The 16,842-nt window shown below is 35.7% G+C and overlaps 1 protein-coding gene across 1 annotated transcript; it reads left to right on the top strand.

Moving 5' to 3' along the window:
• Positions 1–8,303: 8,303 nt before the first annotated feature.
• Positions 8,304–16,583, top strand: LOC132278823 (serine/threonine-protein kinase STY13-like). The gene is made up of 3 exons (XM_059780720.1): positions 8,304–8,545; positions 9,310–10,295; positions 15,866–16,583. The coding sequence occupies exons 2-3, from the start codon at positions 9,397–9,399 to the stop codon at positions 16,203–16,205; spliced, it is 1,239 nt and encodes a 412-aa protein (XP_059636703.1). The 5' UTR covers positions 8,304–8,545; positions 9,310–9,396; the 3' UTR covers positions 16,206–16,583.
• The last annotated feature ends 259 nt before the right edge of the window (positions 16,584–16,842 follow it).

Here is a 16,842-nt window from a genome sequence, read left to right as displayed (position 1 = left end):
GTGATGATGTGGCGACAAATGCTGACATGGTAGAGCGAGTCTAGACAATGATGTGGTAGTGCTAACATGGCAGAATGAGATCGATGCTGACGTGGTAGTGCTGATGTGACTGAATGGGACGTGGCAGTGACATGGAACTGACGCACTATGGCGCGTGGGATGTGCAGCGGCTGGATCTGATGCGCGACGGCTAAATCAGATGCGTTGTGGCGCGTGTGATGCGCTGTGGTGTAAATTTAATGTGCTAGGGCGCGTGAAAGGCAAAAAAAAAAAAAAAAAAAGGCAGAACCTTGTAGCGGCGCATAAGAGCGTGCAAAGGCTTTTTCTGTGTGTTTTTTGTAGCGTCGGAATGATCTAAGTCTGAACTTTTGCCCGGTATGCTTTGAATTGTGAATTGAAGATCAGAGTTGAACACCTAACAACGAAAATGTTCATTTTGTTCCTTGTTTAGCATATTTTCCCTTCACTTCCACCGTGTCTATAGTGTTTATCAAAGTTGCATGCTATGTATTAAGTCATTTACTTTGGCTATAGTTTCGTATAATTCAAAATATCACCTGCCATCTTGTTTGATAAATAGCTAGATTCATTCGGATGTTTATCTTTTAAATATTTATTAATAATAGTGAATTTGAATCATTTCCTGATTATGGGTCGGGATGACATATGCTACTCTCGTTTATGTTCCCCATTCTTGTCCAAAACTGTTTTAAAAATATCCTCCTCCCACCACATTTAAGTTCTCCCGACTTCACCTATTTACCCTGTTTAAACTTTCTTTCAGAAATTTTTTTCTTTTTAAATTCCACTCAAAATTTTAAAAGCCATATTTAATAATATAAATCAAATAAAATTATTTCAAACCAAATTAATAAAATAACATTAACAATGAAAGTAAATAACATTTGTCTCCCTTAAGGTTGCGGGAGGGTCACGGAATTCCCCTCTAAACTCATAAGTTTAAGCTATTTAGTAGTATTGCATGCCCACCTATTATATACATTTCACTTTCATCAAGATCTAATATAGGACACTTCTAATATTCTCTCACATCCGAAACTTGCAATGCTCTCATTGTGGTTGAAGGCCACCTTGTCTACTCAATGTGACACTTAGCGCGGCACCAAATTAAGGACTGAATTTGATTTTGATACCAACTATAATAGGTTGGATGCTTGCCCTTTAATTTTAAAGTTTAAGCTATTGGCTAGTACTGTATATCCATACACTTATGCCCATTTTACTTTCCTTCATTTTTCGATGCCAGACATCTCTAAAATTCGGCATGATTAGAGCAGGTCCAATAGACAAAATTTCGACGATTTTGGGCCTGATTTGAAGATTGGACTACTCCAATGGGGTAGCCAAAAATTGGGCCCCACCCATTGGATAGCGGAATGGGTCGCGGTATTCTGTGACCCTGTTGGCGATTTGCGGGTCTGCCATGCAGGCCCGCATAAGTTTTCTTTTATTTTTTAAATTCTGGCCCAAACAGTGTTTTAGCCCATAACACCATTCATAAAGGCATGTTTGCCTAAAAAAAAAAAAAGAAGGAAAAAAATAGATTTTTAGCTTCTTTTTGTCTTCTTCTTCTTTTTTTTTTTTTCCTCAAAATAATTAAACCAAAGAGTCGTTAAGGCATTGTTTGAGTCTGACAGACTCAAACAGTGCCTTAAAGGCTTTTTTTGGCAATAAAAAGTTTTTAAAAAATAGAAAAAAGTGTTTTTTTTTTTTAAATTTAGTTTTTAAAATATTCCTATTGACATATAGCCGTTTTAGGCACCCAAACAGTACCTTAACCGTTATATTGGCACAAAAACCTATTTTTTGATTTTTTTAAAAATAATTATATACATGTTTATTTATTTTTTAAAAAAACCTTTTATTGTTTATTTTAAATGATATTAGAAACATTTCATTGTTTATTTCAAATATGATTTTTTTATTTTAAAAAAATATGTCTTTGTTTTCACTATAAATTAGAAATATAGCCGTTAGGAAAAAAGTTAAAAAATAAATTTTATTTTAAATTTAAAAATATTAAAATATTAAAATTTTTTGAGAGCGAAAATGTACCATTGGAGTACATCCGATTATTAATATTTGGATATTCTAAAACACTAACGTGGCTATTGAAAATGTTAACGTGGCTATGGGAAAACGCTAATGTGGCAAATTTGGAAAGCCTGCCCTTAGAGCAACTCCAATGCTATCTCATTTGAGCTCTCAAATTCAAAATACGAGAGATGACTAAAAAGTGAGCTCTCCAATGGGCTCTCATTTGAGCTCTCAAAATTTGAGATTCTCAAATCTACTCTCAAATCTAGCAGCTGCCAATTTTTTTGGCAAGTCTCTTAATTCCTCTGTCGTTTCTATCTCCCTCAATATCGTCTCTCCCCTACCTTTCGTTCCATTCTATCTCTGTCCCTTTCATTGCATTGCCCTATCGTCTCTCTCTCCCTCTCATCTGCAACGACAAGTTTGTTGCCATTTTCAAAATCTGACTTCAATCTCTCTCTCTCCCTATATATATGTATGTTTGTATATCTAACTCTCAATACAAAGCCCTATTTTTGTACCCAGCACCACAACGTCTTCTTGCTTTTCTTGACCCTTACTGCACTAATCGAAACCTTTCCAGAAAACAGAGCACCAAACCCAAATGGGTTTGATTATTGATGAAAAAGAAGAACGAGACGACGTCGTTCTGGTTCCACTCGCCAATTTCTCCATGGTCAAAGATGGCATTTACAGATCCGATTTTCCTCAATCCTCCAATTTCCCATTTCTTGAAACCCTCAATTTGAAATCAGTCATGTAAGTGTTGTTATATATACAATATATATATATGTGTGTGTGTGTGTGTATCTTAACGATTCATAATTTTCAAAATTATATCACGGTGATTACCTCAAAATTAATTTTAAAAACCCAAACATACAAGTTAGCAGTTGCAGAGAGAGGGGGGCAAGCTTGAGAGTTAAGAAACAGTGGCTGAAGTTTGCGAACCCGAACTGGAACAACAGGCGATTAAAACTGAAAGATATGGGTTTTGATTTTTTGAACAATCTGAAATGATATTCCGATATGGGTTTAAACTTTTGATTTTTGCAAACAGATAGATAAACTGAAATATATGGGTTTTGAACTTCTCATTCTTGTAGATTTTGTAGTTTGCAGTTGCAGAGAGATAGAGGGCAAGTTCAGAGTTGATAACGATAATAAAGATGAAGGTGATTAGGGAGGTTAAAATGATTTGCCCTAAAAATATTATGTGGGATAGAATGCAATGAATGGTTAAGATGGAAAGGTAATTTTGAAATCAACGGTACTCAAGAGTCAGAGTTAAAGTAGGATTGGGGAAGCTAGAAGTGGGTTGGGCTTGGTTCAATGGAGGCTGAGAATTGCTAAAATATAACATTTTGGATGAAACGTACCATTAGAGTAGAATTGTTAACATATAGCATTTTGACATTGTAGCTCATCTTAAAATATAGATTTAGCAACCCGAAATGACATTTTGCATTGGAGATGGTCTTACAAACTGGTGATGCTTGTGCATCATTTTGCATAGGTTTGATCATGGTTTGGATCGGTTCGGTTTGGGAATAAATCCTAAGCCGAACCGGTCCCCACGGATTGGTTAAAACTAAAACCGAACCGATCTGTGGGGGCATTCAATCTGAACCGAACCGATCTGTGGGGGCATTCAATCTGAACCAAACCGATCCATGAGTTAACGGGTCGGATCGGTTCCCCGAATTGGGCTGATTGGGCTTTTCAAACAACCCATTCAATTATGTCCCATTATCAGCATTCAATTATGGCCCATTAATAGCAATATATTAGATTTGTAAATCCATATACCTAATAATAATTATAAGATTAGATTTATATAACAGTAATAAAATTTCAAAATATATTTGGCACATATAAATATCACCACAAACTTAAATTACCTAATAACAAAAAAAAATTATAAATCATCCGGAAATGAAAATAATATTACAGTACCAAATATAAATTATCCAAAGAGAACAAAACAAAATACTTAATTAGTAGCCGAGTAGCTCATTAGCATAAAAAAAATAATAATTAATAAATAGCACAATAAAACATCAAACAACAATCTTGACTAGCAGCGAAACAAGTCTGAAAATGCCAGCATATCAAGTCTGAAAATGGTAGCAAAACAAGTCTGAAAATGGCAGCAAGTAAGGCTAGCTCTCAATTTGAATCTGAAACTGTAGTCACATCTACAAAATAACATAATTTAATTAAAAATCCACAATATGATATTTATTCATAAATTGAATAAAATGTAACAAATTGTTAACACTTACCAGAGTCGTACTGTTCAAGTTCGTCCAACTTTTCTTCAACATCAACTGTTTCTATTTTATATTTTTGTTGTTAAATTCATAAAAAAAATACTGAAATAAAATCATTACAAAAAATGTTGTATACAAAACAAAAATTAAAATTTTATTTTTGGTATTTCATATTACAAAAAATACCAAAACTGTTTATCTATTTTATCTACGAAATACGATCAATATCTTTCAAAACTCTTTTAATCTCATATTTGGTAACTTAAATCTAAAAGTAACAAATATATATATATATATATATATATATATATATATATATATATATATATATATATTAGATAAAATCATTGCAAAAAATTAAGTAAAATATTTGGTAACTTACAGGAACTTCTATACAAAACAAAAATAAAAATATGTAGATAAAATCATAAAATTAAATAGATCGACGTAAAATATTAAAATATGTAGATAAAATATAAAATTAAGTAGATCCATGTAAAAAATGTTCAGAGAAGAGGAGAATAATTAGATCTATGTAATAAATGTTCAGAGAAGAGGAGAATAAGAAGATCCATTCAAAAATCTTGTGAACTCATCGGAAAAGAGGTAGATCCAGTCGAAGAGGTCGCCGTTGCTTTGATACACAGAGGTCGCCGTTGCTTCGAATCTGGTGAACGATAGTTGAGATGTGTTGGATTGAGAGACGAGAGATTGGGAGGCGAGAGATGGGAGAGGTGAAGAGTGTCATAGACTCACAGAGGCGAGAGATTGGGAGAGGCGAAGAGGGTGAAGAGAAGAGGATGTGAGGGAGGCGCAACTGAAAGTCTGAAATGAGATTGGAGTAATGTCGTAATGAAGAGACGAGGCTAAGTTAAGGTTAGGTTAACATTAAAAAATAATAAATAAAGAAAAAATAAATAAATACGATATATCATTATATTGTATATATATATTAATATATTATTTAGTAACGGTTCGGTTCAGTTTGTCTAACGGTTCGGATTTGCAACGGTTCAGATTGGATCGGTTAATGGTTCGGATCGTATTTTTCAGCCTCCAATCCGTTAACCGAACCGCGGATACCGGATTGCAGATTTTTCAAACCATCACCGAACTATAAGATCTGAAAACCGAACCGAGCCACACGGATTGGTTCTCTCCTATGGTTTGATCCATTATAAGACGTGCCCCTTTTGTCCAAAAAAGTGGTTTTAGTGACCAAAATTGCCCATTAATCCATTTGAAGATTATGTTATTACTCTTGGAATGCTATCTAATTAAAAAAAAAAATTCTTATTTTAATATACCGAATTACCCTTCTCTGTAAATTAAATCCATATATTGTAATCTAAATGAAATTAAGTAAACACGAATACAAGTGAACCAAAATGCAATAGAGGGGCTTCTACAAAACAAGGTGGAGAGAAGAATAATTAAAGAAGAAGCTTGAACTTCAACCGAGCTTGTAAAACAATTGTTATATACGGGTTATACATGGGTATGTGTTATATATATATATATATACAAGAATGGAAGAAGGACATTCAAATTACATTATACCAACAAACCTAAATTACCAATCTATTACTTAAGGAGATCAAAATTTATATGGGGGTGCGCACACATATATTATTAAAGGCAAATAGTAAATTATAGGGGTACACAAAAGAACTGGAACCATGGAACCGGAACCGGAACTGTGAGAACCGGAACCTTTTTTCCCAGTTCTCAAGGTTCCGGTTCTTAATTTCGGAACCATGAGTGTACGGTTACAGTTCCAGCCAGTGGGAACCGGTAAGAACCGGAACCGTATATATATTTAATTGGTCATTTTAAACTAAAGGCCTATTACAAGCAGCCACGTGTCTGAACTTGCCTTTCGTTCTCACTATTCTCTTAGATCTGAACTTCGCCTCCATCTCTATTCTCTCGACTCTGAACTTGCCTTTCATTCTCAAATCTAAACTTCGCCTCCATCTGTATTCTTTTGACTCTGAACCTGCCTTTCATTCTTAGATCTGAACTTCGCCTCCATCTCTATTCTCTCGACTCTAAACTTGCCTTTCGTTCTCAGATCTGAACTCGCCCCTCTTTCTCTCTCTAACAAGTTTAACAGTGAAACCTTTAGGACAGGTTGAAATAATGTTGAATCTTGGCAAATTTGGAACCCAAGGGTCTGTCCATACATTAACACCATCACCTATACCCACCCTCCATCGCAAGCCTCTCTTGAGAACCTCTCTGCAACTACACATGTTTTTCCAAAGCCAAGCTGGAGCTTTGTCTTACTCTAGCCTCTAAAAAAGAAGTCTTTGAAAAATATTTACCTTTCAAAACCCATATATTTCAGATTTGTCGGTATATCATTTCAAATTGTTCAAAAACATTAACACCCATATCTTTCAGTTTCCATCGCTGCTGTTCTAGTTCGGGTTCGCAAGCTTCAGGCACTCTCAACTAATGGTTAACGGTTCTCATGGATCTGAACCGGAAAACTGTTCGGTTTCGGTTCAGTTTCAATCTATACGGTTTCGGTTCTGTTTTTTAGGAACCGTTGTGAACGGTTCCGGTTCCGACAGGAACCGTGAGAACCGGAACCGTGTGCATCCCTAGTAAATTCTCACAAAAAATGGGGTTGGCAAGGCCAGGCAACCTTCCCTGCGCCTCCGCCTGCTGAAACTCCCGATTAACTTTTTCCCCTAATTTCCTCACTCGAAATTTAGAAAGTCCATAAATAAATTGTAGAATTTTTTTTTTCAAACCAAATTAACCAAATAATTTGAAAGTTTTCAACGTATCAAATACATATTATCGAAATTATATTATACTAACAAACCAAATTACCAATACAATTACTTTTAAAGAAGGCGATCGCGGTTTCCAGGACATATATACATAGTAAAATAGTAATTTCTCAATATAAATGGGTTCTCCTAAAATTCGATTCTACCCAAAACCCTTAAACGAGTCTCCAAAATAATTTTAAATGAGAAGAGGCGAGACAGGTATCAACCGGGCAAGGTGTTTTACCATTCTTTAATGTGACAATTGGTGTTGCTTTCTTTGTACCATGATAACAATTTGACATGACACAATAAGACACTTTAACTAAAATTTTATAGTTTTATTTATAAAATGAATACAACACGTCTAATTAAATATCATTTATAACATATAATACAACATGTTAATTTCTACTATGAACATGATATATCGTGTTATTAAATGGATTGATAGGATAAGCATAAATATAACGCTTTCAATTAGTGTGTCAATTTGGGTCATTAATATTACATTATAAACTATTAAACTTAAACTCACTTAATCTGTCATGTTAAAGTCATGTTAGTGCATGGTGCAAGTATGGTTCATAGTCGTCATATTAATCCCCGCAGTGTAACAGACTAAAATAAATATCAATGTAAAGAAAATGAATTGATCGATTCATAAAAGTAAATATTAATATAAATCAACTAAATTGATCTGCTTAATAAATATCAATGTAAAGAAACTGAATTGATCGATTCATAAAAGTAAATATTAATATAAATCAACTGAATTGATCTGTTGATAAACGTGTGCAAGGTATTTAACATTCTAACACTTAATAAAAGGTTACAAAGTAACGAAGATCCGCGGCATAGACGGATGGCATTGTGTTGACCCAGGTAAATTGTGGCACTCCTAGGTCCAAGCAAGTAGCATCGAACTACAGTTGTGTTCTAAGCCACCATGTGCGAGAGGCAAGTTTTTACTGGTTGGTAGAACAACCAAGATGATCCCACTTAAATGGACTTCCAAACAGATATTCATTATCCCACTTCCTATTTTAGATCAGTCGGCCAAAATTGTTTGATCAGCTTTAGCCCCATTTAACTACTTGTCTTCATCATTTATCGAGCAGCCAAGTCTAAGAATTAGGACATAAACATCTTGTGAGCAAACACACCCAAGGTCTTCCCAGATAAAAAGAAAAGAACGACGAAGACCAGCTAGCTCTACTCATTCATTCATTGTTGTTTTTCTTCGTCTTCTCTGTTGTAGTCTCTCTCCTCTTCTCTCTATCTAGTCTCCTTTCGCGTGTCTTCTTCAACGGAGGAGGACACAATCGCACATTCACTTCAATTTCTTGAATCGATCTCGTTGTCTCCGTTGTTCAATCATATCTGAAGACTCCACCATCGGAATTGCATAGTCGAGCCCTATCGATCGAGGTACTTCTCACCTTATTCCGTCAAATGAAGTGTTAGATCACAAAATTTATCAGATTTAGGGCTTTTTTTTGTGTTATATATATGGTGTTTCTGTGTGATTCTTTGAGTTTTATGTTTTAATTCGAGGGAATCTGATGTAAACAATAGACGATATGCATATTTTTTTAGTTTATAGGAATCTTTGGTTTCCGTTGTTTGGGGTTGAAGTTTTAATCTACCGTTTGGGGTTTTCTTATACACGATTCAGTTCTGAGAACACATGCTAAATTTTATAGTATTAGCCTGATCATACTGAGGAAAGTAGCAACCCAAATATTAGGGTTTGGTGATGTTTTGCGTGGATTTATTTATCCCATCCATGGTTATTGGGAAAACTGAAGAGAGAGAAATAAAAATGAAAACTTCTACCATATGCTGTGTTTTTTTGTTTTTATGGAAATGTAAAATATTCTTCAGCCGAACCTAAAACAGTTACATCAATCACGTTTGAGTGGAGGTTTTTTGTTTTTGTTTTTCCAGGCTCCAAAATAATGAACTTTTCAGATAAAATTTTAAAAAATAAAAGAAAAAAACCTTCTAGGTTTGGTTTTTTTTTTTTTTGGTTTTTCTAGATATTCTAAGTAAACAAATGGAGCATTATAGTTACTAGGAAGTGACTGTTAAGACATAGATCAGTAGCAATTCATGGTGGTGCATATTTCTTGAAGGGTTTTAGATCAATGAAACCGAAGCTGAAGTCTTTTGGTGAATGATTTTGGTTTTAGGGTTCTGGTAATTAAGGTATTAGCTTGGATATGCTGATGCTGAAGAAATAAGGACATTTTGAAAGCTGCGCTGCTCTATTTGAGAAAATGTTGGAGGGTACTAAATTCACCGGTATTATAGGCCTTAACAACCACCATGATAATTATGATCTTTCGCAAGGCTTTTACCGTAAACTCGACGAGGGTTCAAACATGTCGATTGACAGCTTTGGGAGCTTGCAGATGAGCAATGGTGGAGGGTCCGTTGCCATGTCATTTGATAACAGCAGTGTTGGATCAAATGATTCCCACACTCGCATCTTAAACCACCAAGGGTTGAAGCGTGTCCACAACAACTATTCTGGTGCCCAAAGTGTCAATAGAGGACGAGTCTCGCATGGCCTGAGTGATGATGCACTAGCCCAGGCTTTGATGGACAATCGTTTCCCTACACAGGGACTTGAGAATTTTGACGAGTGGACAATTGACTTGAGGAAGCTTAATATGGGACCAGCTTTTGCACAGGGTGCTTTTGGGAAACTCTACAAAGGTACTTATAATGGTGAGGACGTGGCCATCAAGCTTTTGGAGAGACCAGAGAATGACCTAGAGAGGGCACACCTGATGGAGCAACAGTTTCAGCAGGAAGTCATGATGCTGGCCACATTGAAGCATCCAAACATAGTTCGGTTTATTGGCGGTTGTCGTAAACCCATGGTGTGGTGTATTGTCACAGAATATGCGAAAGGGGGTTCAGTTCGGCAGTTTCTGACAAAGCGGAAGAACCGATCTGTGCCTTTGAAATTGGCAGTAAAGCAGGCCTTGGATGTTGCAAGGGGGATGGAATATGTACATGGCCTTGGGTTGATTCACAGGGATTTGAAGTCTGACAATCTTCTGATTTCTGCCGACAAATCTATTAAGATTGCAGATTTTGGGGTTGCTCGAATAGAGGTGCAGACTGAAGGTATGACACCAGAGACAGGGACATACCGCTGGATGGCTCCGTAAGCCTCTTGACTCTTAAGCTGCCAAGATTCTTATTTCCTTTCTTTTATCCTATCTTTATTTTTATCAGAATTCTTTGATATCTTATACTATGGGCATCACTGTTCTGGTTTGTTATTTCTTGTACATTGGATAACTCTGCCATGTAACTTTTTCACTAACTTTAGCAGGAGATTTTTTGAATATATCCCTGAATATGGTACCTAATTAATTCTGTGACATAAGTCCCTATCAAACACTGGTTTTGTAACTTTTCTCCCTTGAATGGTTTTAATCGTATTTCAGAACGACATGTCTTTTGCTGCTGCTTTATCATACGGAGATAATGATATGCTCATTATGTTGTTTTTTGTCAACTCTCTCTTTTCTACTATCTCATTGTTTCTTATTGGTTCATTGTGATTGTCTCTTCCCCTTTTGTTCCTCTCCTTGTTTCTTTCTTAATTAAGTGGTGTTCCTTTAAAAAAATAAAAAATCCAAAGCATCAGTAGTTTTGGCTTTCTTGCGCTCATGCCTAGTTTTAAGCTTCACAAGACAGTATAAAATTTTAATTTTAATTTGGGGGTTCCCACCGAGCAAGGGGGTGTTAGTCTTGTTCATACTGTATAAAGTTTCTGGGATATGTATGGAAGGAACCCATATAAAAGGAAATTATTAGCTTCTGTATGCCCCCATGTGCTCAAATATACTAAAGAAAGGAAGGGGGGTTTTTTTTTTTACTTTCCAGCAGTAGCTGTATGCTCTTTGGTGCTTTGAGTTCAATAACATGCTTACTTATAGCTGAGCCATCATGTGAGGTTGATGAGACCTCTGTAGCAATGATTTGTTGGAATTTGCCTATCTGTGAGATTACAATTTGGAGCAAAAAATTACATTATTACCCTGTGGAAATCCTGGGAATGCTCTAACTAGAAAAAACCAGAAAATCTTTTTTTATTTTTATTTTTATTTATTATTATTTTTTTCATATACAGATTAATTACAGTCTAGTAATAGTTGGACTGAGATACTTCAACAATGCATGGATGAAAAACTTGCTAAATGAGAGACTTTTTTTTTATTTTTTATTATTTTTATTATTTATCTTTTCATGCTCATTCTGATGATCCTATTCCAGCGTGCATGAATTGAATGTTCCGGCATGTCGGCAATAATATTACTAAGGTCAAACCTAATGTGGAGTTATTACTGTTAATATAATGCAGTGTATGGAAATAAATGTTTGGTCTTGGATGGTATTTTAGGGCTCAAAATCCAATTGTGTAGGTAAAGTGTCTTCAATTGGTTGTGTTATTTGTGATCTGTTTGGAGGACGAGGACGAGGGAAGAGAATGATGGATGTTCCATGGTTTGGTAATAGGGAAAGTAAGGGGGAAGGGAAAACTAGAGCAGCCTTCTTCTCCAGAGGTCCCTTATCCCCTCCTCCTGGAACTGGGACATTCTCCCTCCTTTTTTACTTCTTCTTCTTCTTCTTCTTTTTTTTTTTTTTTCCTCCTCCTCCTTCTTCTTCTTCTTTATTAAAAATCCTTCCTTTAATATGTAAAAATGTGATGGTAAAATCACACGGTAGCACCTTCCGTCTTTCATACTTTCCTTCCTAGTTCCTATTTTCAACTCAATGAAACAAAAAGGGGGAGAAATGGCTTTTGAGAAGGTATGTCTACTATTGGCCAAAGATGAAGGAAGACTGCATCACGATTCACGAACCACAAAGGTTGCCAGCCATGTCAAAATCAAGCTACTTCCTTCCATTCTTCCAATCCTTGTACCTAAGGAAACATTACGATGGTTCCAATTTATATCATACTGGCCCAAATCAGGCTGTTGGGATTTGTAATGATGACATTGTAGTTATGTTGTGGCTTCAGGTGGACAGACTGCCACCACATATTTATGCACAAGGACTGGTTTTTGTTGCATACAGCAGCGAAGCAAAGTGCGGAAGCCCCTTTAGAGACGGGGGTGGGCCATTGAAGAAATTGAATCATAGAACCAAAAGAAAATTATTCGATCTAAATTTTGGGCATATGGAATTCGTTCATCTTTAGATTCAGAATAGAAGGGGAAGGGGAATTTATTATGGCAATAAGGTAGGGTCTTGATCAAGCAACTTGTAGTCTTATCCACCTATATCTTGAGTAACATATCCAGTGGCATTTGATGTTGGACATAGAATCGAGAGGATGAAGAATGACTTATCTAGACTCAGATTTGAATTTACCCCTTGTTGATTGGCGTTGGTGATCTTGTTAACTGCGTATCTACTTGCAAGTTAATTGTAGAATCAATAACCATATGGATCTGTGTGCCATATAGAAGTTGTGTACGTGGCATTTGTATTATAAGTGTGTTGTGTGTGTGTGTATTATTAGTCTTGTTTAAAATATTTTCTGATTTGTCACTAAATTGACCCAGTTTAACAGAAACAACATTGAAATGGAATATTTTGTATGGGCGATGTTGCGACACTGCTATTGTGGTCCGTAAATATTTTAACCTGTCCGAGCCAAATCAAAAATGGTTGGTTTGGTTCGACTCAGGAGTCGATAAATTTAACATCTCTTCCATCTTTGGATTGAGTGAATTTCTCTGGGGACTGGGTAGTCAGTTCCTTGTTTCATACTTTGTTTCCTGGGTTTGGTGATGTCAGGTTGACACAGGCTGCATATATTTGGACCTTCTTTGTCTATTTAGCAGTGCTACAACTGTGATTCGTTGCCTTTGGTTGCTTCTCCTATTGAAGGAATATATTTAAGTTTGTTTATTGTTCTTTTGGGGTTCCATGGCAATTGGGTGTGGCTAGTATCTTTATAGACCATCTTGGGATGCTGTTTTTGCCTCACGTGGATAATAGACAGATGTTTTGTCATGGAAGTGGAAATGCTTGCCATTGGAGGTTCTAGAGAATGCTGATTTGGAATTTCAACCTTTGATACCTTGTTTTTAGGAAACCAAAGTTTGAAGCTAAAAAACACCACAAAGATGTGGTAATAGTGATGGAGAATGAGACATATTTGAAGTGTGAATTTCTAGGGGAGGAAAGGACTGTTATATGATGTTTGAGTGACTGGGAGAGCCATGGCTTTTTTTGACAAGTTAGTGTAAGATGACCCAACTGACATGGTTAAGTTTTAAATGTCGTATAATCGAGACCATATCATCTTGGTCGAGTTGTTGCAGTATTGCAAGATGTCTTGTGAGACATGTCACGAGACAGCTTGGGTGTATGGACTTTGAGGCTGGCAAGACCTGCATATTTGGATTTATGCCTACTTACATTAGTATTGTTCATTGGCATCTAAGAAACTTATCACTTTTTTTAATCCTAATTGCCATATGACACTAATGGAGCAATAATGACATTATCAAGAAAAGTTGATCCATAGCGATGAAAGTGATGCATAATATAATAATTAAAGAATTAATTGCATTTAATTTGTGACCAATTAGATAAATTTATCAAACCCTTTGAGTTAATATGGTTTGCATTTCATAAGTATTAAAAAGGTACCTGTTAGAAACTAAGTCACATAAAGCGGGAGCGCCCAAGTCTAAAATGACTTAAGAGCGGGAGCGTCTATATATTATATATTTTATGTTTGTATACTTATACTTACGAAATATGATTATATTAATTTATTAAATATTTTTTTTATTGCTGCTTTTATTTTAATTATAAATTTGCGATTTTTTTTTTGTATCCTCACTCAAGTCGTGAAAACGCGCGCCAAGCAAAAATTCGCACCCCTCTTTCGTGAATCGTGTGACCTAGGTTAGAAATCTTTCATGATATCTGCATGGAGACTTTTGAAATGGCATTGAAAATCTCTATGAGCTCTACTCATGCAAGGCTAATCATGGTTCAAAATCGCAAGGGAAATTTATGGGAATTGTGGATATAAAAAATATAAGTAAATTACGAACATAGGAATTGATTTGGCCAAGCTAAAATCTGTTCCATGCAGGCAGGTTGATTGGGTTTTGTGTTCAATTATACATGTAACCGGTAAAATCTTGTTGTATGCATTTTCTTTTTCTGGATGTCATTTATAAAGCACATTCAATATTTTCAGTATTAGTTAGATCATTTTTTTGCATTGCATCTTTATGTCTTTCAAGTTGCATATTTTTTAAGCAATACAATCTGCTTTGGATCAGCCCTCTAGGCCAAAGCAGGTCTAAGAGCCAAATTGGATTAGGTTTTTGAACATTGATAACCTTGAGTTCTCCTCTTCAGAACCTTAGTTTCTCTCCCCCACTCTTTCTAAATTGTTTCAATTCTCACAATAAGTAGATACTTGTTGTACAGTTTTGATCATTCATATTGTCGAAAATGTAGTAAGAGATTATCAATGAATGATAGTACCAACAGGCATGGACCCATTGATAAGTCAGTGGGGGCAATTGGCCCCACTGGATTTTTATTTTTGATATATATATTTATAAAAACCCACTGGCCCCCACCCCACCACATAATTTTCTGGGTTCCATCCCTGAGTACCAATAGACATGCTTTAGAAGTTTATGTGGTGTAGGAATGTCGAACAAACTGGCTTACTTGAGCTCGGCCTGAAAAAGCTTGTTCAAGCTTGCTTGTTAAGTTGAAAGAGCCAAGATCTATTTAGACTTTTTGAGTTCATTAAGTAAATGAGCTGAAGCTTGTTAAGCTCACTTGGTTGTGCTCGTGAGCTTGGCTTGGGTTTGAGTGCAAGGCAATCTTGTAATTTCAGGAAAACTTATGGGTTATCAATTAGGTAAAATTGTAACATTGCTTCTCTTCAATGAACTTTCAGCATTTACATTTAATTAATCTTCCAACAGAAATCACCTCAATAGCGAAAGACTGATGCTTCCATTCATTTGTCTTTCACCTATATATATATATATATGCACACATATATTAGTTAGAGATACTTTTTTATTTTAAAAACTTTTATTTACAAAGCTTTTTCAAAATCAACTTTTGGCATTTCAAAATCATTTTCTATGAAGTGATGTTAGTCGGCCACATTCATAATGACAAACTGAGTTGAGCAGGATGAGCCGAGCTCAAACAGTACACATATAATTGAAGCGGAGCAGGTGCTGATTCTGAGCATGCCCTTTTGATATCCAATGATTTTGAGCACTCTACAACTTGAATCTGTTTCTCAACCATAATGGGGATAAAGTTTTCATGTAGGTAAAAACCTTTATTTCTTAATTGATGGCTTCTGAAATAGGGAGCAATAGTAAGTTTCAAGTTTCAATAAATAAATAAATAAATATATGTGTGTAGATCGTGTAATTGATTTTTCTCTGATACTTTGGTAGCCGCACGGATGCCACTAGAGTAGTGTCAATATAGGCTTCTCGATGAATGGTTACCTGTTAAAAAGCCCTTTAATTCAGAATAGGGCTATTGTTAGATGAGAGACGTAAGGTTTAAAAACCGTGCACTATTTTTCTGTGGTGCAGGATAGCATGCGGCACTGCTTTGTTAATTTTTTTCCTCAAATTACTCTTGCCTTGATTCTAGTTTATATCTTTGCATCTTTAATTTGTTGTGGAATACTCGAGTGCTTTGCAGAGAGATGATCCAGCACAGGCCCTACACGCAGAAAGTGGATGTTTATAGCTTTGGGATTGTTCTTTGGGAACTCATTACGGGAATGCTTCCCTTTCCTAACATGACTGCGGTGCAGGCAGCATTTGCCGTTGTCAACAAAGGTGTCCGTCCAAACACCCCCACTGACTGCCTGCCTGTTCTTAGTGAAATCATGACTCGGTGTTGGGATGCCAATCCTGATGTCAGGCCGCCTTTTACTGAGGTTGTCAGAATGCTTGAAAATGCGGAGACTGAGATCATGACAACTGTCCGAAAGGCTCGTTTCAGGTGTTGCATGAGCCAACCAATGACTATCGATTGATGCGGAAAAGGAGGAAAGTAAAAGAAGTGGTAGGAAGAACAGAAAGAAGGAAATGGGAACTTAAAAAAAAAAGAGGTTGAAAAAGGTGATTTTATGTCAGCCTTGTGTATCTATCAGGGTTAATTTCTTTTCATTAGATAGAAAAAAAAGGGAAAGTTGTGATAAGAACCAGTTGTTTTGTGTTTTTTGTTTTTTTCTTTCTATTTAATGGATTTATGTTGCTGCATTAGTAATAGGGGACATTTGATGTATATCTATACATGCCTTTCATGTAATGTGCTAAACCTGCACAGTTTAGTTGTTTTCCCTTTTCTCAAAAAGTTGCAGGTTCTGAGGATCTAATTAATTGGATATAATTTAATGTCCTTTATTGCTATAGTTGTTCTCTTAATTAGCAAGTATGGAATTTAATATTCATATCATGTTTGTGAGAATATTGCTCTGAGATGATGGTACTATTTCACGATGATACAGGAAACGCAGGACCGTAATGTGGTTGCAAATTCACAAAGTACAACATTGGCAATCACAAAGTTTTACTCAATTTTCTTGGAGTTGCCTGCTCTGCTAGAAAATATGCAGAAAATTTCCTACTCTGCTAGAAAATATGCAAAAAAAAAAAAAAAAATTATGTTTA

The sequence above is a fragment of the Cornus florida genome, unplaced genomic scaffold (genome assembly GCF_030987335.1).
Source record: "Cornus florida cultivar Cherokee Brave unplaced genomic scaffold, ASM3098733v1 CherokeeBrave_3.0.0_Hap2_Chr10, whole genome shotgun sequence".
Taxonomy (NCBI): domain Eukaryota; kingdom Viridiplantae; phylum Streptophyta; class Magnoliopsida; order Cornales; family Cornaceae; genus Cornus; species Cornus florida.
This window is presented reverse-complemented; position numbering and strand designations above follow the sequence as displayed.

Excerpts from the sequence above, each read along its gene's own strand:
- LOC132278823 (XM_059780720.1), top strand. The coding sequence starts at position 9,397 with ATGTTGGAGGGTACTAAATTCACCGGTATTATAGGCCTTAACAACCAC. Across the intron at positions 10,296-15,865 it reads ACATACCGCTGGATGGCTCC|AGAGATGATCCAGCACAGGC; the intron begins GTAAGCCTCTTG and ends AGTGCTTTGCAG.